This window comes from Zea mays, chromosome 9 (assembly GCF_902167145.1).
Source record: "Zea mays cultivar B73 chromosome 9, Zm-B73-REFERENCE-NAM-5.0, whole genome shotgun sequence".
NCBI classification, from domain to species: domain Eukaryota; kingdom Viridiplantae; phylum Streptophyta; class Magnoliopsida; order Poales; family Poaceae; genus Zea; species Zea mays.
Window position 1 is genome coordinate 26,078,133 of NC_050104.1, and position 25,180 is coordinate 26,103,312.

Sequence of the window (25,180 nt, forward strand, 5' to 3'; positions counted from 1 at the left end):
GCCTGCGCCACGGTCGGCGCCGTATCCGCCGCCGGACCAATCGCCACGCCAACAAATCTCCTCCCTATGGAAAAGCAGCAGATCGCAGGGACCCAACCAAAATCGCGTTCTCCCAGTACCAACCACCACGCCACATGCCACACCCACACTGCGAGTGCCGCACAACTCATCGCTGGTGCGCCTCATGACGCCCACGAAAGACGAAGATCATGCGCTGGAAAGAATTATTACGTGGTTGCTCAACTACCTGCGAGACAATGCCATGCAAACACACACAGACACAGAGAGTAACGTACGTGTTGTGTCCTGCTCAATTATACAACATTAATAACACAACGAACAATGGATCAGGACCGTCCATTTATCAGCATGGGCAGCGTCGATCTGTCCACCGAGGCTAGACGGAAAACTCTTCAATCTAAAAGGCCCAACAAATTACAGGTAATCCAAAATTGGACTATGAGGCATCGAACTCTAAGTACTCGGGCACACGGCTAGTTAGCTCGACACCATCATTTGATCGCACGCCTGCAGCGCCTGGTTCGCGTAGTACCTCACATCGACGTCAGGGTCCTCGCTGAGCTCAACAAGGCATGGTTTCACGGTCTTCTCCACGACCTGCGAAGTAAGCATTCACGATATTCCCCAATAACGCGGAAATACAAACGCAGCGCTTTTCAAAACGGTAACAACTTGCAAAATAACCGGATGAACTCACAGATTGATCGAGGATCGGTACAAGTGACTTTAGTACTTTTGCAACGTTGAACTTGATGTTAGGAACCCTGACAGATTTAGACGACGTCAGTGTTATCGATACCTTGCCAAGATAAGATTTTTTTTTCTTTAGCATTCTAGTCACTCACCTGTCCTTTGAAGAATTAATGACGACTGGAAGCAGCTTTTGACAAGTGATCTCTGCACCCATGACGGGAGCTAGCAAGGAGATAGCCTGCAGAATCGTCATGCGGTACAAATAGTGCGGATTGTTGATCTTCTCCAGCACCTGGGAAAACAGAACAGGTTGCAGGAAATAGAAGGATTATATTATGCACAGTTGTAGGAAATACAAGGTATTGACATAGTAGATAAATAACCTGAGGAATTATATGCTGCATTGCCCACTCTGGACCGAACTCTTCCGCAAGGCGCTTCAAGTTGTTGGCGGCAGCATCTCTGATTGAGAAGACCTGAAATCCAAATTTTGGTTAGTTAATCTAAACCATTAGTCAATACATCACAATGTCCTATATGCACTCGAGGATACAAGATGGAAAGGAAAGATGCTTGAGTAGCCCCACAGCGTTACTGTTTTGACATAAGTCTAGTGATACGAACCTTATCTTCCAACCATTGCATGCAGAGTGCCCCCAGCTTGTCATCAAAAAACCCAACACCTAACTGACTCGCCAGCAATGGGATGTACTCAATTATTGCAAGCCGGACTCTCCAGTGCCTATCCTCTGCAAGTTCTACAATGGCTGGTAGCAGTGTTTGGGATAAAAAGTCAATGCCAATAACCTGAAAGATCAAAACAAAATTCACCAATCAACAGAACTTTTTTGAAGAGGGAGGCCAGGCTTACAGGACAGTGACTTAAAAAAATTCCAGCATACTAATAGCTGGTAAACAAGACTTCAAAGATCCAAAACGGCAAGGAAAAGGCAAAGAAATCCAGTAACAAAAAATGGTACTGACCTGATTAACCTGATCAAGCTTGCTGATTATGTTAAGCCGAACATCTGGAAATTCATCCTTCAGCAAAGAGAGAAAAATTGGAAGAAGCTGTTCCATGGTAGCATCCTGCCAAAAAAAAGGTATTAATACGATCAGCTTACATGGAATGCCAACAGTATCAACACCATATAATTGAAACATAAGTCTGCATCACTGATATCACCTTTCCCAGTACAGGAGCCATTCCCATAATGACTGAGGCTAAAGCTGAACGAACATGCTGGGATGAATCTGATGACAATTCCTATAAATGCAATTAGCATGAACTAGTTAATTCACTCAGAAAAAAAATAGCAACAAAACGAATAATTGCTTTGCACCCACCTTAACGCACGGAAGAATATGTTGGATTGAAAGCTGTGGATTTAATATGCGGCAGAACTTAGTTACTTTTCCAGCAGCCGCTATTCGCACTTCAGCCTCATTATCGCGAAGGAGACGAACATATGCAGGCACCAAATCAGCTCTAATCCCAAAAACATAGATATACAGTTAATCCATTAGAAAAGGTTATGGGTTTACATGATACTCAAAAATTCAGATACATGTTTTACAACCCTGCAATAATAGGTTGAATTCAGCTAGCACAAATAATACCTTGTGGGCTCAGGGCCAACAGCCTCACAGAGCTCATATAACTGATTGGCGACCATATAACGAACACGCCATGATTTATCCTAAACAAAGCGAGTATATGCAAGTAGCATTTATCAGCGGTAATGCACTGAACTGCAGCAAGTTGCAAAACTAAGAGGCGACTCCGAGAAATTATCAACCTCTAGCAACTAAAAACATGTCTCCCAATAATATATCCACAAAGAAAGCAAATTACTTGCTGCAAAATGTATAGGGTCCAACATGGGAGCAATGTACCTGGGAGAAATTGACAATGACTGGAAGAATGTGAGCTACACAATCTTGTGGCTCCAACAATTTACCAAGAGCAGCACAACCTTCAACAGCCAACAAACGCACTGAATCTTGATCTGAAAATAAAGACCACGACGTTTTAGACATAGCCCTAATGATGTCCCAAAAGTGTATGACTATATGCAAACACTAACTCAATGATTCAATAATGATTAGATTGTTTGAAAACACAGGTAGATTTAGGTTTTCTTTAGTATGCCTTTCAGAGAAATATCTGGCTTTAAGATATTCAAACATTGCCAAAAAAAACTTTCAAGTTCATAACTCTTTTTATGCCACAAAAGAGAAAAAAATGTTTAAAATTCTCTTTCAACTTTCAGGACCCAAGGATGATCAGAGAAGCAAACGGAAAACTATTTAGGGAGAAATGATACACAAACAGTTATCTCAAACAAGAAAGACAGGGAACAAGAGATGATTCCTGCAACTGCAGGAACCAAATAACAAATGAAGCAACACAACACAGTTCATTGAAACTGTATAGAAAATGTACCATCTTGGGTTAAGTCATCAAATATTGACATTATTTCTGTCTTCAAATGATTCTGTTCAACTGTGGCTGCAAACTTTCCAAGATTTGATGCAGCAGCTCTTCTGACCATAGGCATGTCATCCTGACATAACTGACCATAGATAGTCCTTAATTCTGTTTTCAATTGGTCCAATGCACTTGGATAGGCTATGTGGAAAAGACCACAGGATGATACACGAGCTGTAAACCACTCACCAGCTGCTAGCCTCTGGACAGAGTAAAACATGATAATTTGAATTGATGGATGGACATATAGGTACTAGTAGGACATAACATGAAATAACATGCACAGATTATTTCTAATAATAAATAAGCAAAAATGAACTGGTAAAACTGTGTTAGTATGTAAATCTGCACAGATAAGAGATCAAATAGAAAGTAGCACAAAGGCATGGCATCGTGTGGTACGATAGCAGATGTTATACTTAGAAAATGACACATCTTAATGAATCAATGTTTTGCATATATAATTTGGCATTTTAAGTTTAAGCAATTGCAAGGCTACAACAGAGAAATATTTGATTATCAGTTCATAGGCACATGGTATAGAAAGCAAAGCACCGACAGAATGTAGAAAAATGTTGCTTGACTCAACAGTTAGTAGGTCTAATGTCACACCCTGTATTAAGGAGACGTGCAGAAAGTGGAGGTTGACGGTACGAGAGTGAATGGACCAAACCAAACACTTGATATTTGGCATGCCAAGGATGTTGATGCCCAATCTCAAGGCCCAAGAGTATATGAGAATCTCTAATGACAATTCTTGCTTGCCTTTGATTGATACATATCATATCATTATATAGAGACTTACTTGATGCGTAAGCAAGGTAGCAATAGTATCTTCTAAGTTCTAGTCCTAAACCAAATGAGCCTCCCATACCTCTGACCTCACATATGTGGCCTAGCTAACTGTCTATGACATCTAACAGATCAATAAATCCAATCAGTACAACACATTAAATTACTAAAGCATGGCAAATGTAATGCCACATCTATAGTTGTTGATTGTTTGAGCCAACAAAAGCACATCCACAGACACTAGATGCAGTAACAATGGCAGCATATTTATTTACAATAACATTACACTTAATACTTTACATAAATGAGCCTCTTACCTTTACTACTGGAATGAACCAGTCGACTATGTCAGTTTCCTTCATTTGTGCACCAATACGGCACAGAGATTCAACTGCCTTATCACGGACACAAGTTTCTTCTACTGTACACAATGTTTCCAAAGGGGGAAGCAAAACATGAGCATGTTCTACACCCCCAACATAAGGAATGAACACACCCAATTCCTCAGCCATTGCAAGAAGCACCTCATCTTCATCGTCATTGTTTTCACTAAGAAAGGGAATCAGCTCCTTCCTGGTTCTTTCTTCTCCAAGAGCCCGTGCAATTGTCGAAAGTCTTCTAATGGAGTTTAGACGCAACTGGATGTCCTCATTCTTAAGCTCATCAATCAGTACAGCAATTGGGTACAGAGGCTCATCAATCATAGCCATCAGGTATATCAAGGATTGCTGAATTGGTAAATGAGGACACAGCATTAGAAGCTTTGTAATTATATAAATTCCCAAGAAAAAAAAACTTTAACACAACTTTGGCTGCATAAGAGCATCTCCAACAATATGGCTCGAAACACTACTGTTATGGTCGCTAGATCGGTGAGGGATTGGAGAGGGGGTATCGATGGGCAGGAATGTCGGCCGGGGGCCTCTACCCACGGCCGAGCAAGAGGAGGGTTTCTCCCTTCTAATTCTTGTCTGCTTTATTTCTCATCCATTGATTACATAAATAGGCCGGTTGGCTGCCCCTATCTAGCTAGAGATCCTTATCTCCTAAAAACTCTCAACAAACTATTAACTGATAACCTTCCTAGATAATCTCAACTAATCTTCTAATCTTATCTCTAACTATCCTTATCTAATCCCCCTTAGGGCCCATGGCTGCTGCTACCGCAGCCCCTCTGTGGGCCTCCTTAGGTCCTGACAACTACCCCAAAAATTAAAATGCTACATCATTTAAAGTATTTAGGGCACTAACAACAACTTGGACTCCAACAGTTAAGCCCTAAATCATATATTTTAGTAAATAAATTACATTACATTATTAGGAAAGAAAAGATTAAGGATAGGACGTGAAAGGGCCTCTAGCTGAGTTGGTTAGGTGGTCTGAGTAGCACTCCTCAGGTCCTGGGTTCGACTCCCCCGTGGGAGCGAATTTCAGGTTGTGGTTAAAAAAATCCCCTCGTTTGTCCCACGCCAAAGCACAGGTCTAGGGCTCAGCCCCGGCCGTGGTCGTTCTCACATGGGCTTCGATGCCGCTGTGTATGGGTGGGGCAAGGGTTCGGGGGTTTTCTCGACCTGTGTGAGAAGGTCTTCTTAATACAATGCCCGGGGGCTGTCTTACCCCCCGCAGGTCGAGTTTTAAGATTAAGGATAGGACACTAATCTGGGGTGTAATATATTTGGGTCACTTCATGGTGTGCCCTATATTTTTTCGTAAAAGATTGTAAAATAGGCACTGTTGGAGCTGTTTTTATGAGTTGAGCCCTATATTTCAAAATAGTGCACTGATTTAAGGCACCGTTAGAGATGCTCTAGACAAATAGAAGCAGAATAGAAACAAACGTTTGGTTAAAATATACAAAAAAAAAGATCTCTGATGCCATAACCAAAGAAATAGATGCACCAAACTATTGCAAACTTATATAACTAAAAGTTCCCTGGGATTGGCTTTCTTGAACAACACAAGAATACTACTGTCATACACATGATCCAAATAAAATTAACAAATTCATGTTGACAAGTAGAACATCACAGATTACTTCGAAGAGTCAAATATTCCATAACATCATCTATGGAGGTGAGTCTCAACTACCCAATTAAAAATGACATGGCCTTCAGTTCAAACGATAATAATTGGTTGATCCAGCAAAAAAAAAAAATGCCCCGCAAAGATGCCTATTAAATATGGTTCCAGGAAAGAAACAACATCACTTGGCATCCGAGCATTCTGAGAAATTGAATCAAGTTCAGGCAAATGCTCCAAGTAAAATTTGGCATGAATTGATCTGGTCGTTTGGGGTCCCCAGGGGGTTCTATTTATAGATTTCCTCTTGTTTGTTTGCTTTTCATTCTCACTCAGGCGGCATGGAGAAGATGTTTCTGAAATCTGATCTATGTAACGACATATTCAGCTCCAGAATTAAATTTGCACGTTCGCGGATCCTGAATAAATGAGCGAATTTCGATACGACGAAACGAGGTGAATAGCTGATGCGCACAACGAGACGGGCAACAGACGCCACACGCGATCTACTCATCTACGACACACCACGAGCAACGGTTGATCCAAATCACTAGCTACCGACGTACCTAGCAACCAACGCCACACAGCCTCCGATCCGCGAGAAGAGAACTCAGACTAGGGCGTCGCAATCATTACAAAACCAGCGCAATCGACCAAACAACAGCCCAGATCTAGGAGGGGAACCACACGTGAACGCGCGAATGAAGAAGGCCTGAGCTCCAGACCGACGACGGTAGCAGCGGCGGCGGTATTGAGGGTGCGGGCGTGGCGATCGGAGGTGGTCGAGCGAGCGGGGTGAGGGGCGCAGATCTAGCTGTGGAAGGAGGGGGAGGGAGAAGAGGAGCAGGATCTGAACTGACCTCGCGGGGTCTGGATCGGGCTCTTGCCCGGCTGCTTCGCCGACGGCGTGGGGGTCCGGAGAGGGGGCAGGGTAGGAACGCCCGAGGCGTCGCCGCTGAGAGAAGGGGGCGGGGCGAGGAGCGAGCTGGCGCTGCAGAATGCGACGGGGGAGGAGGGGACGCAGTGGATGTCGAGGCCTGTGGGGCGTGCGAAGTGGGCCTGGGCCTGAAAGGGCGGTCGACCCGTTCTCAGATACGATCCGCTCTTGTTAGTCCTATGGACGGGAGGGAGACTTCGCTTGGGGTTGGAGCCCAGGAAAAACTCAGGCGGCATGGAGGCCCAGCACCCGTCTCACTGGCAAAGTGGCAATACGCAGAGGCGGCAGAGCACTGCGCGTCGAGCAGTGCCTGCATCTCGCCACGTTTAGCTTCTTGAGTTGCAGGACAAGGGGCCATGTCCAATGATTATTTTTGCACTGTAGACAGACTACTGTTTATAGAGTAGAGGCGAAATAGAAGATGAGTAAACTGCTAGAAATAGCCTAATCTGCGTTTGGTAGCACACCTAAACACCCTTTCAACCCCCTCCCCCACAACAATTTGGACACAAACGTGTCCGCACCCGTCATTATTGGGGTTTGCCTAGGGGCTGGAGCAACAAATCGGCCGACAGCCGGCTCCGTGCCTCAAGCTTGCAGCGACACCACCCTAAATTTCAACTGTTTGTTAAAATATATACGAGTCATTAAGCATGTAGGTTTTGTGTTTGTCTTTTTACACAACGACGATACTTCGATTTCGCCCTCGGCGGCCCAGAGCAGCTATGGGCTAATAATAACACATATACGAGTCATTAAGCATGTAGGTTTTGTGTTTCTTTTTACACAACGACGATACTTCGATTTCGCCCTCGGCGGCCCAGAGCAGCTATGGGCTAATAATAACACATATACGAGTCATTAAGCATGTAGGTTTTGTGTTTCTTTTTACACAACGACCGGCTTGTTCGCTGCGGCTTGCTGCGGCTGCAATCCGGCTGCGGCTGCGGCTTCTACAGTATTTTTCTCTCTATGGATTGCAGCTGCAGCAGTCCAAACAGCTGCAACAGTGTCGGCTTGCAGCCTGCCGAACACGCCCGACGATACTTCGATTTCGCCCTCGGCGGCCCAGAGCAGCTATAGGCTAATAATAACACACACTAGAGGTTTGTTTTTTTAAATAACTTGGGCAGCGGCATTTCAATGGGTATACATATAGGGCTGTTCCCAGCATTATATTGTACCTTCTGCTTCTGTTGAAGACGCGCTGTCCAGACTGAGGACGCATCGATGGCCGATGGGCGCGTGTGTGTGTGTAAGCCACCATGTGTGTGTGAGACATAAATCATGTACATCTGGAAATAGGGCCGCTTGATCATCATCATCAGGCAGCGCGCGTCTCCGTCAGCTCGAACCGAATTCCTCGTTCCAGTTCTCCAGCTCGTCCCATTTGCTCTTCTGCAAGCTTGGCCTGATCACCGTCATCGCGTTCTTGAAGTCCTCGTACCTCAAAGGTCGCAGCTGGAGATACGAGATTAGAAACCGAGGGTTAAGTGCTTCGTACACTGACATTCCAAAGTTTCGCTGGGAAACAACCACTTATGTAGGGTATGTTATCTGTAAAGATACTACAGCTAGAAGTCCATTTAAGCTTCTGTTTTAACAGTGAAAAAAACTCAGAACGAGTGAACTTTATGTTCAGACTGTTTAAAACCCGTACCTGATTTGCTTTGATAGTAAGAATATTTTGTGGACCGAGCTCTCTTATTGGCATCATTGCAGCTTCTTCACACAAGGCTCTCAGGTCACTTCCAGAATACCCTACAAACAAAACCGTCAGGAACCAGGACCACATAGCCCATGTTTTCAGAACAGCCATACATACTCGAAAGGAAACACAATACCTTCGGTCTCCACAGCAAGTCTTTCAAAATCATGGTCTGTCAGGAACCAGTTCCAGGTTAGCTACTGTGCCAAACGTTTTTTTTTAAAAAAAAGGCTGTCCTACATATACAGCCACTACGATCAAGCAGTTATCAAGAGAAACCTGGGAACTGGAGCACTTACTCGACAGTTTGAATGATTGTCCTTTGAGCTGATTTTTCAGAAGTAACCTTCGTACATTTGGATCAGGTAGTGGCACATATATTCTTTTTACCTATCGGATAATCAAAACAGTGGTATTCAAGATATAGAGAAGCAAGGCAACATAGTAGGGTATTAATGAGACAATAAGTGTGCAGCAAATCATCAATCGTCCCAAGGCCAATCTATCAACTCCTGACCCATTCACTGACTAATACAGTAACAGAACAGAATAATGGTGCTACAGTACCAATGAATTGCATGTCGCATCATCAATCATCCTTTATAGTAGCCATCTACTTCACTAAAAAATATTGACAAACTCAAGTTGCTATTGTAACTAGTCCTCTAACTGTCGTTTTTTCCATTCTCAGTTACAGAAAATTTCTCACAAAGGCTAATGCAATAAATTGAGGCAAAGGTATTTAAGGAATCAGGTGCATAGCTTCCATGCGTAACAAACTCTGAACCCAACAAAAAACAGTAAAAAACTGGGACGGGGAGACCGCCCTCCCGGTTTTCTGATAAAGATGGAACCCGAACCATGGTCCTGTCCTAGAAAACCCCCGAACCCTGCCCTCCTGTCACTAACGGGCCGTCTCAGGTTGTCCACACTGCAAAGGCCCACCCCAGGCCTGAGGCGGCCACAGCCGAGCCGCTCCCCGAGAGTGGGCGAGGGGCAGCGAGGGGATTTTTTGGTGAGAAATCGGGGGTTCGAACCCCCGACCTGGTGAAAGGCCAAGGCCACCTCCACCGCCCGGGCTCTAGCACCCGGTCCTCAACAAAAAAACAGCACCACACCATTTAAATGTCAGAATAGATCTTACCAGCCTTCGAAGAACAGCATCATCCAATTCTTGAGGTTTATTAGTAGCCCCTGGACAGAGAATTGGCATCAATAAAATATAGATAAAAGTCTAAAACAAAAAAAGAATAATTCAGCATTAAAAATCAATAACACCTATACAGATAATGCCCTATCAAATAGGATCCGTGCACAGTGCACTGCACACAGCTCATCTAGAGTTGTCTTCTATAAAATCAACCGCTATATACAGATGACAGAAATAAAGGTCATATTGCGGTAAAGCAAAGAACAATCACTAGTGGTCACCAAAAAAGCTGAAAAGGTAAAGTGGCGTCTTGACTAATTTAGTGATGACAGCTCCTGCCCTATATGGCTGAAAACTGCTTCAGAAATGATGGAGCACGGAATTGACACATCAAGAAGCAAAAATACAAAGCAAAATTTCCACATGTCCTAGCTAAGGTTACTTAGGTAATGGAAACCAAATACTAGGAGTTGAAGTTTTAAGGGTCATTTACATTGAAATTGAAGTGACTGCCAAATACTGGATATCAAATCCAAAACAACAGAACTGGAGCAAATAAATATTTTAATATGAGGGTTTCAGGATTATCGAGTCGTAAGCTAGACTTACAACTGCACATGTAAGATGTATCATATATTTAGCTAGATCCAATGAGTTTAAGCTAGACTTACAATTGCACATGTAAGATGTATCATATATTTAGCTAGATCCAGACATATAGTAAAAGCTAAGCATAGGTAAACAACTAGAGGAACATAAAGATGCTAACCTATAACAATTACTAGATCATCTGGGTTTGAGGACACCCCATCAAACTGGATAAGAAATTCAGATTTCAGACGCCTGCTAGAGTCATTCTCATTAGCTAACCTTGTAGACATGACACTATCAATCTGCAAAGTAAAAAACAGCCACCATAAAGAGGTGTCAGCCTTCAATATTACAAGAAAACAACTCAAATATGATAAATCTATAAAATCACCTAAGTAAATGCAGATCAATACAGTAAGAATATCACATGGCAACTGAACTAATAGAAAATACATACATCCTTTTGCTCACCAGAACTTCTACTATCAGAAAGATTTATTTGCAAAATCACACAAAAAACAATTTGTGTATCAAATAGATTTCTGGAACATGAGACAGCAAAAATGTCAAACTAAAAAACAAAGGAGTTACAGGACAAACAAACGAAGCGAAGGGCAGACCCAGTGCCAGAGGCTCCCACATGAGTGGGGTCTGAGGAAGGGATAAACGGAGGCAAGCCTTTCCCCCGCAAATGTGGAAAGACTACTTCAAACCTGTGATCTGACAGCTCTCGCAACTGCTCCAGGCCTGCCCTTCAACCAAAAGAAGTGAAATGCTAACAAAAACATGTTGCATAAATCTAAGAGCAGAATGCAATGTCTAATCGAATAGATTGTTTTGTGGAAAACATATAGAGAACATGTGGATGGAAATTATAGTTTTCACATATCTAATAATTGATACTTTTTTCCAAATGATCAAACCCTTCTGCTTTAATGATATGTCACCATTCTGACTAATTGATAGGGAATACTTTTAAATCACACGACAGGTTCCATCAATAAAAAAATATAGAGAAAATGGAAGCAAAGAAAACCTGAATAGAAATATAGAATTCTATCACATAATTTCAGAATAATATGAACCGAGAAGGTCACTACAAATGATTACTGTACAAAGAGCATGCAACATGACCTCGTCCATAAAAATAACAGATGGTTGTCTATCAATTGCAACCATGAAAAGTGTCCTGACAAGTTTTTCAGCTTCTCCTACCTGTTCTCCAATGAAAAATGGGTTAATTTAGGCTGTTCACCACAAAAAAATGACACAGAGAGAAGGATAAGCACATACCCACTTTGATGTCAATGAAGAAGCCGAAACATTAAAAAATGTTGCTTCAGATTCTGATGCAACAGCTTTGGCAAGCATTGTTTTTCCATTCCCAGGTGGGCCAAAGAGAAGCAAACCTAAAAGATGATGTGAACTTTAATCAGATCATCCTATTAACAGAACAAGCGTAGGGAAAAGAACAGTTTCAGAATGCTCTTACAGTCTTACCCCTAGCAGGTCTCCGAAGTCCGGTGAACAAATCCCTTCGTTTAGAAGGCAAAATAACCATTTCCATGAGTGCTTGCTTTGCTTTGTCAAGACCAGCTACAATCAAATGTCTGATCAATAATACTGTAACAGATATTTTACTGGACTATATAGAACAAAAAACAGCAGCATACCAACGTCATCCCATTTAACAGAAGGGCTTCTGTCCACAATTGTTGTATTAATCATTTCAACAAGCTTGTCATCATAGTTTCCACCAGCCTTCTGAACTGGTCTGGAAGCTCCGCTCCCTATCTTCTGATGTGTAGATGCTTGGCCACCCCTGTTGAAGGTAGGGCTATTTTGCAAGGGAGATCTTTGGATGCTATTTGACGCTGTTTTTGCAGTCCTAATGATAGGATTGTTTGCAGCAACCTATAATAACGATACTTGTAACTTTTCTAGTATTTGATATTTGAAAACCAAAAAAAAAGTATACCAAAGGAGTCAGGAGCACAAGAGGATGGCTCAACCCCCAACAAAAAAATAATGTTGGAATATAATATAAGTGAATTTAAGCTTTTGGTTTGAACTGGTTGGTGTATACAAATTAATGTGGTATCAAAGACAGAGGTCACGAGTTCGAATCCTGGTTATCGCAATTAAAATAAAATAATTGTTGCTCGCTCCTATTCCACGTCTGAGACCAAAGAGAGACTCGACGTAAGGAGTGTTGCAATATAATATAAGTGAATTGCCCACCTCTTCCTATCAGCTTAAGCTTTTGGGTTGAACTGGTTGGTGCATGTAACTTAATATATTATATTCCAACAAATAACATAGCTTAACAAGTAGTCCATTGTGCCATTTCAACATATTACGGAAATAGGGCTAGTCAGGCAAGGAGAAAAAGTTTGCAATACAATATAGTCCTGTTATAATTTCACTAAAAGCAAACTAGGTGCATGATATCACATTATATGAAGTGTATATGCCAAACAACCTACGTGTTGTTTGGTTCACGAAATGTAACGTAAATGGCAACGGTAATGATTCACGCTCGAGTACCAGCGGTAATAAGTTTGAATAGGCCGGTATCAATTTCTAGTGTGGTATCCGATTACGGTTGTGCTTAAACTAACATGGTTTAACATTATCAATTACCCATCACGTTACAAATATGCGAACTAAACAGAACCCTGAATGAATACATCGAAATTCAGAAGGTAACAAATATTTAAGGTATGAAACAGAAGTTCAATACAAGATCACAGACCCACATGCAGTTAGAAGTCCAAAAACTGTACCTTCTTGGGCACTTCTGCAGCAGTGGCCCCTGAAAAACAGACAAGATAGCACAATTAACTCCCAAGGAAGTACAGTAAATACTAAATAAGACAACCAGGAAAATCCATATGTTGAAACAAAATAAGATTTGAAGCCCTCACTCAACAACACAGCTGACTAATAATCTTTTTTTTTTTTTGTGAGAAAGCTGACTAATAATCAGATAACAAAATACCAAACTTTTGAACAGCTCACTGGAGTGGTTGTCTAGATGATATCACATACTTTAAAGCAGATAACATTGTAAACAATGGCTGTAGGGCAGATTATCCTAGATGCAAAGCGCACATTGCAGTGGTTATCAACTTATCATAGTGGAACTGAATTGACACAAAAAAGGAGTGCACACCTTCACCGCTTCTCTGACCAAGCACTCTGAGCCGCTCCTCGACCTGGGCCTGCCACTTGGCGATCTTCTCCTGGTACACCCTGACCTGCCCCCTCTCGCTGCAAGCTCCACAGGGCACCATCCACTAGTCAGTCATCAGCCATTCCAGAAGCCCTAGCCGCGACGCGGACGAGGAAGTGAACGCGGGCGCACCTGGAGGAGACGGCATCGGGGACGCGCGCGGCCTTGGCCTCGAGCATGACCCGCATCGCGTTGCGGTAGTGCGCGGTGGCCTCGTCGGGGAGCCCCCACTCCTCAGCGCGCACGGCCTTGTCGATCTCCTCTTTGGCGAGGTCGAAGTACCCCCTGAGCTTCACCGCCACGCGCTCCCCCACCACCGCCGCCGGCGACGGGGCCGCCCCCGCCGCGTCCATGGACACCGCCCCGCCTCCCGACGAGAAGAGCAGCGATGAGAAGGAGTCCGCTAGCGAGCGAAGAAAGCTCATGCGCTGATGACGACCGCCAGGGATTCGGTGGAGGCTGTGAGCATCGGGATTCGAGATTGCTGGGGCTGAGGAGGTACGAAATTTTGGGGGATTTTGGTGGGCCTTTTCCGTCCCCGGTTTGATCGAGTTGAGGAGAGGTTTGCGTGGGCGATCGGTTGTTGGGGAAAAAGTCGTGCGCCCGCGGCAAGAGACGGCGAGTGCCCGAGGCAGGCGCAACTGCGCAAGCGTGTTTGGGTACAACAACTTTTTTTGCACTATAAACTATGGGCAGATACTAAAGTTTAATTGGGAACTAGAGTTTAGTCACTATCTTATTTAGTTATAAAGATTAAAAGTATTTTAAATATATTAAGGACTAGTTTGGGTGTTCTAGTATTCACTCAATACATATAGGTTGAGGGAGATTATGATGTAAATTAAACTAATTTACATCACAATCTCCTTTAACCCATATATATTGAGGTGAATAATATAGTATCCAAACAAAGCCTAAGTGACTCATAAGAAGACTAAAATACTACTTAGCATGCTCTGGTCATTAGTGCAAGTGAAATAAATGAGTGGCAAAGGTGAGGTTAATATGATTTAGTCTCTTTTATTCACATTTGAGAGATTAGGAACTAAAACAATTTAGCTCATGTTTTAATTCTATAGTTTGGTAATTTATGGACTAAATGATACTAAGTCCCTCAAATCAAATGTGGCCTTTTATGAAATGAAATTTGAAATAGGTAGTTATTACTTTTTATTGACAACTTGAATTTGTCTAATTCGTCATGATTTTTTATTGATTTATCTTCAGTTTTTTTATCTCATGGTCCAGCCCATACAATTTCATTGTCGAAGTTTCCTCAACAACAAGATATATCTCTGAGATTCAATTGTCTTCTCACAACCTTTTGTCCTCATTGTGGTAAGTCCATAGATGATTCATGGGCTAATTAGTATCACTTGCCAAGGCCACAATGAAATGGTCATAAGAACCACAAAGATGTACTCCAACATATTATAGTTTCACCATAGTTGTTCTTCGTGTATTTTCAACAAGGAATAAGCACAGGAGCACACCACAACGATGATCGAAGCCGACGATAATAGGCCGCTCAACGATTCCATAAACTCTAGTGCATCTAGGTGACAACAATCACCAAGAGTAGCGAGAGTACAACTAACCCAAGTTGCTCAAAAACAGCCATGAGACGCAACAACCATATATGATGCACAATGACCTCTCTAATTGTATCCAAAAGATGATCTATAATATTCAAGTGAGCTGCCAAGAGGTTTTTTCAAATGCAATGCCTCTTGGTGGGTTGAAATTGGGGGGCACCAGATATATTTGTGAAAGGGAAATGTGCCCTTGGGCCATTTCTAAGTATTTTGGTGATTTAGTGTCCAACACAAGTGCCTAAGTGTTAAATGGTGGACAAAGTACAAATCAAGTATAAAGGTATGTTTCTCAGACTTAGTACATTGTTTTAGAGACTAATGTATTGTGTCTAAGTGCTGGAAACAGGAAAAATCAAGTTGAAATTAAAGATGGCTTTGTTCAGCAAAATTCAGCTCTGTCTGGGTGCACCGGACTGTCCGGTGGTGCACCGGACAGTGTCCGGTGCGCCAGGCTGGCTCAGGCGAACTTGCTGCTCTCGAGAAGTGATTAATGGCGTATGGCTATAATTCACCGGACTGTCCGGTGTGCACCGGACTGTCCGGTGAGCCAACGGTCGGCCAGGCCAACGATCGGTCGTGCGATCCGCGCGAGACACGTGGCCGAGCCAACGGTCGAAAGGGGCCACCGGACAGTGTCCGGTGCGCCAACGGCTTCAAAGTGTCAACGGTCGGCTTCGCCAAAGAAGGAAAGAAATCCGCACCGGACAGTGTCCGGTGGTGCACCGGACTGTCCGGTGCGCCAGGCGACAGAAGGCAAGAATTGCCTTCCTGGAATGCTCTCAACGGCTCCTAGCTGCCTTGGGGCTATAAAAGGGACCCCTAGGCGCATGGAGGAGCATATCAAGCATTCTCTAAGCATTCCTAAGCACCAAGACTTCGATTCCGCACATTTGATTCTTTGTGATAGCAACTAGAGCTCCATTTGAGTTGTGAACTCGTCGGGTTGTGTTGTGAGCTCTTGTTGCGACTTGTGTGCGTGTTGTTACTCTGATTTCGTGTCTTGTGTGTGTTGCTCATCCCTCCCTTACTCTGTGCTTCTTTGTGAACCTCAAAGTGTAAGGGCGAGAGGCTCCAAGTTGTGGAGATTCCTCGCAAACGGGATATAGTAAAGCAAAGCAAAACACCGTGGTATTCAAGTGGGTCTTTGGACCGCTTGAGAGGGGTTGATTGCAACCCTCGTCCGTTGGGGCGCCACAACGTGGACTAGGCAAGTGTTGAACTTGGCCGAACCACGGGATAAACCACTGTGTCTATCTGTGATTGATCTTCTTGTGGTTATCGTGTCTTGCAAAGACTCTTCTCTAGCCACTTGGCATTCTTGTGCTAACTCCTAATTAAGTTTTGTGGCATTAAGTTTCAAGTTTTATAGGATCACCTATTCACCCCCCCCCCCTCTAGGTGCTCTCAATCGGTATCAGAGTCGTTCTCTTCGAGAAAGGGACTAACCGTCCGAAGAGATGGATCCTAGGGGCAAGGGGATGGTGGTCAACGATAAGGAGAAGGAGTCCTTCGTCAACGAGCCTAAAGATGACAAGCCTACCGACTCGGGCTCGGGCCACAAACGAAGAGATGGGAAGAAGAAGAAGACGAGGCGCATCAAGGAGATCGTCTACTACGACGACAGCGACGAGTCCTCTTCTTTCCAAAAGGACGACGACAACGTCTACGAGAATAAGAAGACGGTTAATTCAAACTTCTCTTTTGATTATTCTCGTATTCCTCAAAGTACCAATGCTCATTTGCTCTCCATTCCACTTGGTAAACCTCCTCATTTTGATGGAGAGGACTACGGATCTTGGACTCACAAAATGTGTAGTCACTTGTTCTCTCTCCATCCTAGTATATGGGAGATAGTAGAGAGTGGAATGAAATTTGATAGCTCGGATAGTCCTTTGTTTATCAATGAACAGATTCATAAAAATGCACAAGCTACTACTGTGTTGTTAGCCTCATTGTGCAGGGACGAGTATCATAAGGTGAGCGGCTTGGACAATGCCAAGCAGATCTGGGACACCCTCAAGATCTCACATGAGGGGAACGACGTCACCATGCTCACCAAGATGGAGTTGGTGGAAGGCGAACTCGGGAGATTCGCGATGATAAGAGGGGAGGAGCCAACCCAGACGTACAACAGGCTCAAAACCCTCGTCAACAAGATAAGGAGCTATGGAAGCACGTGATGGACGGACCACGACGTTGTCCGCCTAATGCTAAGATCCTTTACCGTCCTTGATCCACATCTTGTGAACAATATTCGTGAGAATCCTAGGTACACGAAGATGACGCCCGAGGAGATCCTTGGAAAGTTCGTAAGCGGGCGGATGATGATCAAGGAGGCTAGATACGTCGACGATGCATTAAATGGTCCAATACAAGAGCCTCAAACTATTGCTCTCAAGGCAACAAGGAGCAAGGAGGCACTACCTAGCAAGGTGGCGCAAGTTGAGGCGGCCGGGCTTAATGATGAAGAGATGGTCCTCATCATCAAGCGGTTCAAGACGGCGCTAAAGGGTCGCAAGGAGCACCCCAACAAGAACAAGACGAAGGGGAAGCGCTCTTGCTTCAAATGTGGTAAGATTGGTTATTTTTATCGCAAATTGTCCTGATAATGATAGTGACCAGGAAAAGAAGAGTGGAAAGTGGGAAAAGAAGAAGAACTACAAGAAGGCGAAGGGCGAGGCACATCTTGGAAAGGAGTGGGATTCGGATTGCTCCTCGTCCGACTCCGACAACGAAGGACTCGCCGCCACCGCCTTCAACAAGTCATCCCTCTTCCCCAACGAGCATCACACTTGCCTCATGGCAAGGGAAAAGAAGGTAAGCACTCGTAATACCAGTACTTATGCTTCTTCAAGTGAGGATGAGTCTAGTGATGATGATGAAATAGATTATTCATGCTTATTCAAAGGCCTAGATAGAACCAAGGTAGATAAAATTAATGAATTAATTGATGCCTTGAATGATAAGAATATGTTATTAGAAAAGCAAGAGGATCTTTTGTATGAAGAGCATGATAAATTTGTTAGTGCACAAAATTCTCTTGCTCTAGAAGTTAAAAGGAATGAAATGCTTTGTTGTGAACTATCTACTTGTCATGAAACCATTTCTACTTTAAGAGGTGTTAATGATGATTTAAATGCTAAACTAGTAATAGCAAATAAATCTAACTCTTGTGTAGAACATGTTATGATTTGCAATAAGTGCAAAGATTTTAATGTTGATGATTGTAGTGAACACCTAGCTTGCATTTCTAAATTAAATGATGAAGTGACTAGTCTTAATGCCCAACTTAAGACTAGCAAAAGTGAATTTGACAAGCTAAAATTTGCAAGGGATGCCTACACGATTGGTAGACACCCCTCAATTAAGGATGGTCTTGGCTTCAAGAGAGAAGTCAAGAACTCAACAAGCCATAAGGCTCCCATCTCCGCCAAGGAGAAAGGGAAGGCCCCTATGGCTAGAAGTGCTCAAAAGAACCATGCCTTCATGTATCATGATAGGAGACATTCTAGAAATGATTATAGAAGTTATGATGCTTTTGATTCTCATGCTATGGTTGCTTCTAGTTCTTCTTTTATGCATGATAGAAGTTTAGCTAGGAGAAATGCTATTAATCACATGTCTAGAAGAAATGTTGTTCATGTGCCTAGGAAAACAAATAGTGAACCTTCTACAATTTATCATGCTTTAAATGCTTCCTTTGCTATTTGTAGAAAGGATAGGAAGATAATTGCTAGAAAATTAGGGGCAAAATGCAAGGGAGATAAAACTTGCATTTGGGTCCCTAAGGCTATTTGTACTAACCTTGTAGGACCCAACATGAGTTGGGTACCTAAGACCCAAGCCTAAATTTGCCTTGCAGGTTTATGCATCCGGGGGCTCTAGCTGGATTATCGACAGCGGATGCACAAACCACATGACGGGGGAAAAGAGGATGTTCTCTTCCTACGTCAAGAACAAGGATCCCCAAGATTCAATCATATTTGGTGATGGGAACCAAGGCAAGGTGAAAGGGTTAGGAAAAATTTCTATTTCATCCGAGCACTCTATTTCTAATGTGTCCTTAGTTGAGTCGCTTGGATATAACTTATTGTCTGTGAGTCAACTGTGTAATATGGGATATAACTGTTTATTCACAAATGTAGATGTGTCTGTCTTTAGAAGAAGTGATGGTTCATTAGCTTTTAAGGGTGTATTAGACGACAAACTCTATTTAGTTGATTTTGCAAAAGAGGAGGCCGGTCTAGATGCATGCTTAATTGCTAAGACTAGCATGGGCTGGTTGTGGCATCACCGTTTAGCACATGTGGGGATGAAGAACCTTCACAAGCTTCTAAAGGGAGAACACGTGATAGGTTTAACAAATGTTACTTTCGAAAAAGATAGACCTTGTGCAGCTTGTCAAGCAGGAAAACAGGTGGGAAGCTCTCATCATGCCAAAAATGTGATGGCAACATCAAGACCCCTGGAGTTACTTCATATGGACCTCTTCGGACCCGTTGCCTATCTAAGCATAGGAGGAAGTAAGTATGTGAGAGCACCTAGAGGGGGGGGTGAATAGGTGATCCTGTGAAACTTGAAAACTTAAGCCACAAAACTTGGTTAATTGTTAGCACAATAATTGCCAAGTGGCTAAAGAGGAATCCTCAACAAAACACAATAACCAACAAGGATCAATCACAGAGATGGCACGGTGGTTATCCCGTGGTTCGGCCAAGACCAACGCTTGCCTACTCCACGTTGTGGCGTCCCAACGGACGAGGGTTGCAATCAACCCCTCTCAAGCGGTCCAAAGACCCACTTGAATACCACGGTGTTTTGCTTGCTTTTTCTCAATCCCGTTTGCGAGGAATCTCCACAACTTGGAGCCTCTCGCCCTTACACTTGAAATTCACAAAGAAGCACAGAGCAAGGGAGGGATTAGCAACGCACTCAAGACAAGAAATCATAGCAACACCACGCACACAAGTCGCAACGAGAGCTCACAACACAACTCAATGAGTTCACCACTCAACTAGAGCTCTAATTGCTATCGCAAAGAATCAAAGGCGTGGAATCGATGTCTTGGTGCTTAGGAATGTTGTAGGAATGCTTGGTGTCATCCTCCATGCGCCTAGGGGTCCCTTTTATAGCCCAAGGCAGCTAGGAGCCGTTGAGAGCAATCTAGGAAGGTTGATCTTGCCTTCTGTCGACTGGCGCACCGAACAGTCCGGTGCACACCGGACACTGTCCGGTGCCCGATTTCTTTCCTTCTATGGCGAAGTCGACCGTTGGCAGTCTTGGAGCCGTTGGCGCACCAGACATGTCCGGTGCCCCCTTCTAGCCGTTGGCCCGGCCACGTGTCCCGCGCAGATCGCGCGGCCGACCGTTGGCCCTGCCGACCGTTGGCTCACCGGACAGTCCGGTGCACACCGGACAGTCCGGTGCACACCGGACAGTCCGGTGAATTATAGCCGTACGTCGCCGATTAATTCCCGAGAGCGACGAGTTCGCCTGTGAACGGCCCACCGGACAGTCCGGTGCACCACCGGACAGTCCGGTGAATTATAGTCGTACACCGCCGTCGAAGTCCCGAGAGCAGCCTGTTCGCCAGAGTCAGCCTGGCGCACCGGACACTGTCCGGTGCACCACCGGACAGTCCGGTGCTCCAGACTGAGCAAAGTCTTGGCTGCTCGAGCCAAGGCATTTTCAATTGGGTTTTTCCTGTTTCCAGCACTTAGACACAATACATTAGTCCATAAAACAATGTACTAAGTCTGAGAAACATACCTTTATCCTTGATTTGTACTTTGTCCACCTTTTTACACTAGGGCACTTGTGTTGGACACTAAATCACCAAAATACTTAGAAATGGCCCAAGGGCACATTTCTCTTTCAATCTCCCCCTTTTTGGTGATTTATGCCAACACAACATAAAGCAAGTAGAACAAATACAAAATCAATTCAAATAAGAACTCAAATTGTTTTGATTCAGATTTGACATATATGGATCACTCTTTGCCACCACTTGGTTTGTTTTTGCAAATCAAACTCAAATTTCTATCTCTAAGTCAAACACACATGTTAAGACATAAAGAGAGTCATTCCAAGAGAAATTGATTCAAGATTTCAAAAACTCCCCTTTTTCCCATAATCAACACTTCTCCCCACAAGAAGCCAACTTTTGACAAGAGAGACATAAAGAGTTTTGACAAACCAAAAGCTCTATTCTACTATTTTCAAAATCTCTCAAGTGGTAGCTGATCCATTTATCACTTTGGCCTTTATTTTCTCCCCCTTTTGGCATCAAGCACCAAAACGGGATCAATCTTGGCCCTTTAACCCCATTGCCTCACCAAAATCTTCAAATGAGAACACAAAGGCAATAAGAGTATAAAGATGAACTTGGAAAAGTTACTCTTTTCATCGGAGTGCAGTGGAAGTCTTGCATGGTCCAAGTCCACCCTTTCCCTTTCAATCCTCCTTTGAGACTAAAACAACCAAACTCAAGTACATGGTTAGTCTCAAAGGGTCAAGTTGTAGCACAGCTCCCCCTAAATATGTGCATCACTTGCAAAACGGACTTGTGAGGTCCAGGGAGTGTTTGTACAACTTGAGCACCACAATAAGCAACATTATGCAAAATGAACATGATCAAAGGCATAAACACGCTATAATTCAATCCAAGTTCCGCGAATCTAAGATATTGAGCTCACTACGCAGCCTGCAAAAGGTCTTCTCATCTAGAGGCTTGGTAAAGATATCGGCTAGCTGGTTCTCGGTGCTAACATGAAACACTTCGATATCCCCCTTTTGCTGGTGGTCTCTCAAAAAGTGATGCCGGATGTCAATGTGCTTCGTGCGGCTGTGCTCAACAGGATTTTCTGCTATTCGGATAGCACTCTCATTGTCACATAGGAGTGGGACTTTGCTCAGATTGTAGCCAAAGTCCCGGAGGGTTTGCCTCATCCAAAGTAGTTGCGCGCAACACTGTCCTGCGGCAACGTACTCGGCCTCAGCGGTGGATAGGGCAACGAAGGTTTGTTTCTTAGAGTTCCATGACACCAGGGACCCTCCTAAGAATTGGCACGTCCCCGATGTACTCTTCCTATCGACCTTACATCCAGCATAGTCGGAATCTGAGTACCCGATCAAGTCAAAGTTAGACCCCTTTGGATACCAGATCCCAAAGCAAGGCGTAGCGACTAAATATCGAAGAATTCGCTTCACAGCCACTAAGTGACACTCCTTAGGATCGGATTGAAATCTAGCACACATGCATACGCTAAGCATAATATCCGGTCTACTAACACATAAATAAAGCAAAGAACCTATCATGGACCGGTATGCTTTTTGATCAACGGACTTACCTCCTTTGTTGAGGTCGGTGTGTCCGTCAGTTCCCATCGGCGTCTTTGCGGGCTTGGCATCCTTCATCCCAAACCGCTTTAACAAATCTTGCGTGTACTTTGTTTGGGAGATGAAGGTGCCATCCTTGAGTTGCTTCACTTGGAACCCAAGAAAGTAGTTCAACTCGCCCATCATCGACATCTCGAATTTCTGCGTCATCACCCTGCTAAACTCTTCACAAGACTTTTGATTAGTAGAACCAAATATTATGTCATCGACATAAATTTGGCACACAAAAAGATCACCATCGCAAGTCTTAGTAAAAAGAGTTGGATCGGCTTTCCCGACCTTGAAAGCATTAGCAATTAAAAAGTCTCTAAGGCATTCATACCATGCTCTTGGGGCTTGCTTAAGTCCATAGAGCGCCTTAGAGAGCTTACACACATGGTCGGGGTACCGTTCATCCTCGAAGCCAGGGGGTTGCTCCACGTACACCTCCTCTTTGATCGGCCCGTTGAGGAAAGCGCTCTTCACATCCATTTGGTACAACCTGAAAGAATGGTGAGCGGCATATGCTAGCAAAATACGAATTGATTCTAGCCTAGCCACAGGAGCGAAAGTCTCCTCAAAGTCCAAACCTACGACTTGGGCATAACCTTTTGCCACAAGTCGAGCCTTGTTCCTCGTCACCACCCCGTGCTCGTCCTGTTTGTTGCGGAACACCCACTTGGTTCCCACTACATTTTGCTTGGGACGAGGTACTAGTGTCCAAACTTCATTGCGCTTGAAGTTGTTGAGTTCCTCCTGCATGGCCAACACCCAGTCCGGATCTAGCAAGGCCTCTTCTACCCTGAAAGGCTCAATAGAAGAGACAAAAGAGTAATGCTCACAAAAATTAACTAATCTTGAACGAGTAGTTACTCCCTTGCTAATATCACCCAATATTTGGTCGATGGGATGATCCCTTTGGATCGTCGCTCGAACTTGGGTTGGAGGTGCCTGAGGTGCTTCTTCCTCTTCAACTTGAACATCCTGTGCTCCCCCTTGATCATGCGCCTCCACTTGAGGTACCTGTTCGTCATCTTGGGTTGGGGGATGCACCATAGTTGAGGAAGACGGTTGATCTTGCTCCAATTGTTCCTGAGGCCGTACATCTCCAATCACCATGGTGCGTATCGCGGCCGTTGGAACGTCTTCTTCATCTACATTATCAAGATCAACAACTTGCTCTCTTGGAGAGCCATTAGTCTCATCAAATACAACGTCGCTAGAGACTTCAACCAAACCCGATGATTTGTTGAAGACCCTATATGCCTTTGTATTTGAATCATAACTTAATAAAAACCCTTCTACAGCTTTGGGAGCAAATTTAGAGGTTCTACCTTTCTTCACAAGAATATAACACTTGCTCCCAAATACACGAAAATAAGACACATTGGGTTTGTTACCAGTCAGCAGCTCATATGAAGTCTTCTTGAGGAGGCGGTGAAGGTAGACCCTGTTGATGGCGTGGCAAGCCGTGTTCACGGCTTCCGACCAAAAGCGCTTGGGGGTCTTGAACTCTCCAAGCATAGTCCTCGCCATATCTATGAGTGTCATGTTCTTCCTCTCTACCACACCATTTTGCTGAGGTGTGTAGGGAGCGGAGAACTCGTGCTTGATCCCTTCCTCCTCAAGGAACTCCTCCACTAGAAGATTCTTGAATTCGGACCCGTTGTCGCTTCTTATCTTCTTCACCTTGAGCTCAAACTCATTTTGAGCTCTCCTGAGGAAGCGCTTGAGGGTCCCTTGGGTTTCAGACTTATCCTGCAAAAAGAACACCCAAGTGAAGCGGGAAAAGTCATCAACAATAACTAGACCATACTTACTTCCTCCTATACTCAGATAGGCGACGGGTCCGAAGAGGTCCATATGCAGCAGCTCCAGAGGTCTTGAAGTGGTCATCACATTCTTGCTGTGATGTGCTCCTCCCACTTGTTTACCTGCTTGACAAGCTGCACAAGGTCTATCTTTTTCGAATTGCACGTTAGTCAAACCTATCACGTGTTCTCCCTTTAGAAGCTTGTGAAGGTTCTTCATCCCCACATGTGCTAAGCGGCGATGCCACAGCCAGCCCATGCTAGTCTTAGCAATTAAGCATGCATCTAGACCGGTCTCCTCTTTTGCAAAATCAACTAAATAAAGTTTGTCGTCTAATACACCCTTAAAAGTTAATGAACCATCACTTCTTCTAAAGACAGACACATCTATATTTGTAAATAGACAATTATATTCCATATTACATAATTGACTAACAGATAGTAAATTATATCCAAGAGACTCAACTAAAAACACATTAGAGATAGAGTGCTCATTTGATATTGCAATCTTGCCTAAACCTTTCACCTTGCCTTGGTTCCCATCACTGAATATGATTGAATCTTGGGAATCCTTATTCTTGACGTAGGAGGTGAACATCTTCTTCTCCCCCGTCATATGGTTTGTGCATCCGCTGTCGATAATCCAGCTTGAACCCCCGGATGCATAAACCTACAAGGCAAATTTAGGCTTGGGTCTTAGGTACCCAACTCTTGTTGGGTCCTACAAGGTTAGTCACAATTGTCTTAGGGACCCAAATGC

At 43.9% G+C, this 25,180-nt stretch overlaps 2 protein-coding genes across 4 annotated transcripts; both read right to left on the reverse strand.

Moving 5' to 3' along the window:
• Positions 1-239: 239 nt before the first annotated feature.
• LOC103638140 (serine/threonine-protein phosphatase 2A 65 kDa regulatory subunit A) lies at positions 240-7,118 on the reverse strand. Of its 3 annotated transcripts, none has more exons than XM_008661122.4 (13): positions 6,877-7,118; positions 4,315-4,725; positions 3,161-3,407; positions 2,611-2,723; positions 2,335-2,414; positions 2,062-2,203; positions 1,901-1,981; positions 1,699-1,803; positions 1,339-1,521; positions 1,098-1,190; positions 867-1,006; positions 719-785; positions 240-606 (listed from the first exon to the last, which is right to left on the reverse strand). In XM_008661122.4, the coding sequence occupies exons 2-13, from the start codon at positions 4,705-4,707 to the stop codon at positions 499-501; spliced, it is 1,752 nt and encodes a 583-aa protein (XP_008659344.1). In that variant the 5' UTR covers positions 4,708-4,725; positions 6,877-7,118; the 3' UTR covers positions 240-498. The 3 variants fall into 3 exon arrangements, with proteins under 3 accessions (XP_008659344.1, XP_008659342.1, NP_001334147.1); NM_001347218.1 differs by having other exon boundaries at positions 320-618; positions 6,877-7,024; XM_008661120.4 differs by having other exon boundaries at positions 240-785; positions 6,877-7,077.
• A 945-nt stretch (positions 7,119-8,063) lies between these two features.
• LOC100273408 (AAA-type ATPase family protein) lies at positions 8,064-14,206 on the reverse strand. Its single transcript, NM_001147845.1, has 13 exons — positions 13,770-14,206; positions 13,578-13,675; positions 13,189-13,217; positions 12,076-12,316; positions 11,903-11,998; positions 11,696-11,811; positions 11,537-11,617; positions 10,581-10,704; positions 9,806-9,855; positions 8,961-9,051; positions 8,798-8,833; positions 8,614-8,714; positions 8,064-8,414 (listed from the first exon to the last, which is right to left on the reverse strand). The coding sequence occupies exons 1-13, from the start codon at positions 14,060-14,062 to the stop codon at positions 8,298-8,300; spliced, it is 1,473 nt and encodes a 490-aa protein (NP_001141317.1). The 5' UTR covers positions 14,063-14,206; the 3' UTR covers positions 8,064-8,297.
• Positions 14,207-25,180: the final 10,974 nt, after the last annotated feature.

Coding starts and splice junctions, on each gene's coding strand:
- LOC103638140 (XM_008661120.4), bottom strand. CDS start 4,707: ATGGCTATGATTGATGAGCCTCTGTACCCAATTGCTGTACTGATTGAT. Junction 2,415..2,610: donor TCATTGTCAATTTCTCCCAG/GTACATTGCTCC, acceptor CGCTTTGTTTAG/GATAAATCATGGCGTGTTCG. Junction 2,204..2,334: donor GTTGGCCCTGAGCCCACAAG/GTATTATTTGTG, acceptor TTTTGGGATTAG/AGCTGATTTGGTGCCTGCAT.
- LOC100273408 (NM_001147845.1), bottom strand. CDS start 14,062: ATGAGCTTTCTTCGCTCGCTAGCGGACTCCTTCTCATCGCTGCTCTTC. Junction 11,618..11,695: donor CTTCATTGACATCAAAGTGG/GTATGTGCTTAT, acceptor ATTGGAGAACAG/GTAGGAGAAGCTGAAAAACT. Junction 9,052..9,805: donor ATGCTGTTCTTCGAAGGCTG/GTAAGATCTATT, acceptor ATTATCCGATAG/GTAAAAAGAATATATGTGCC.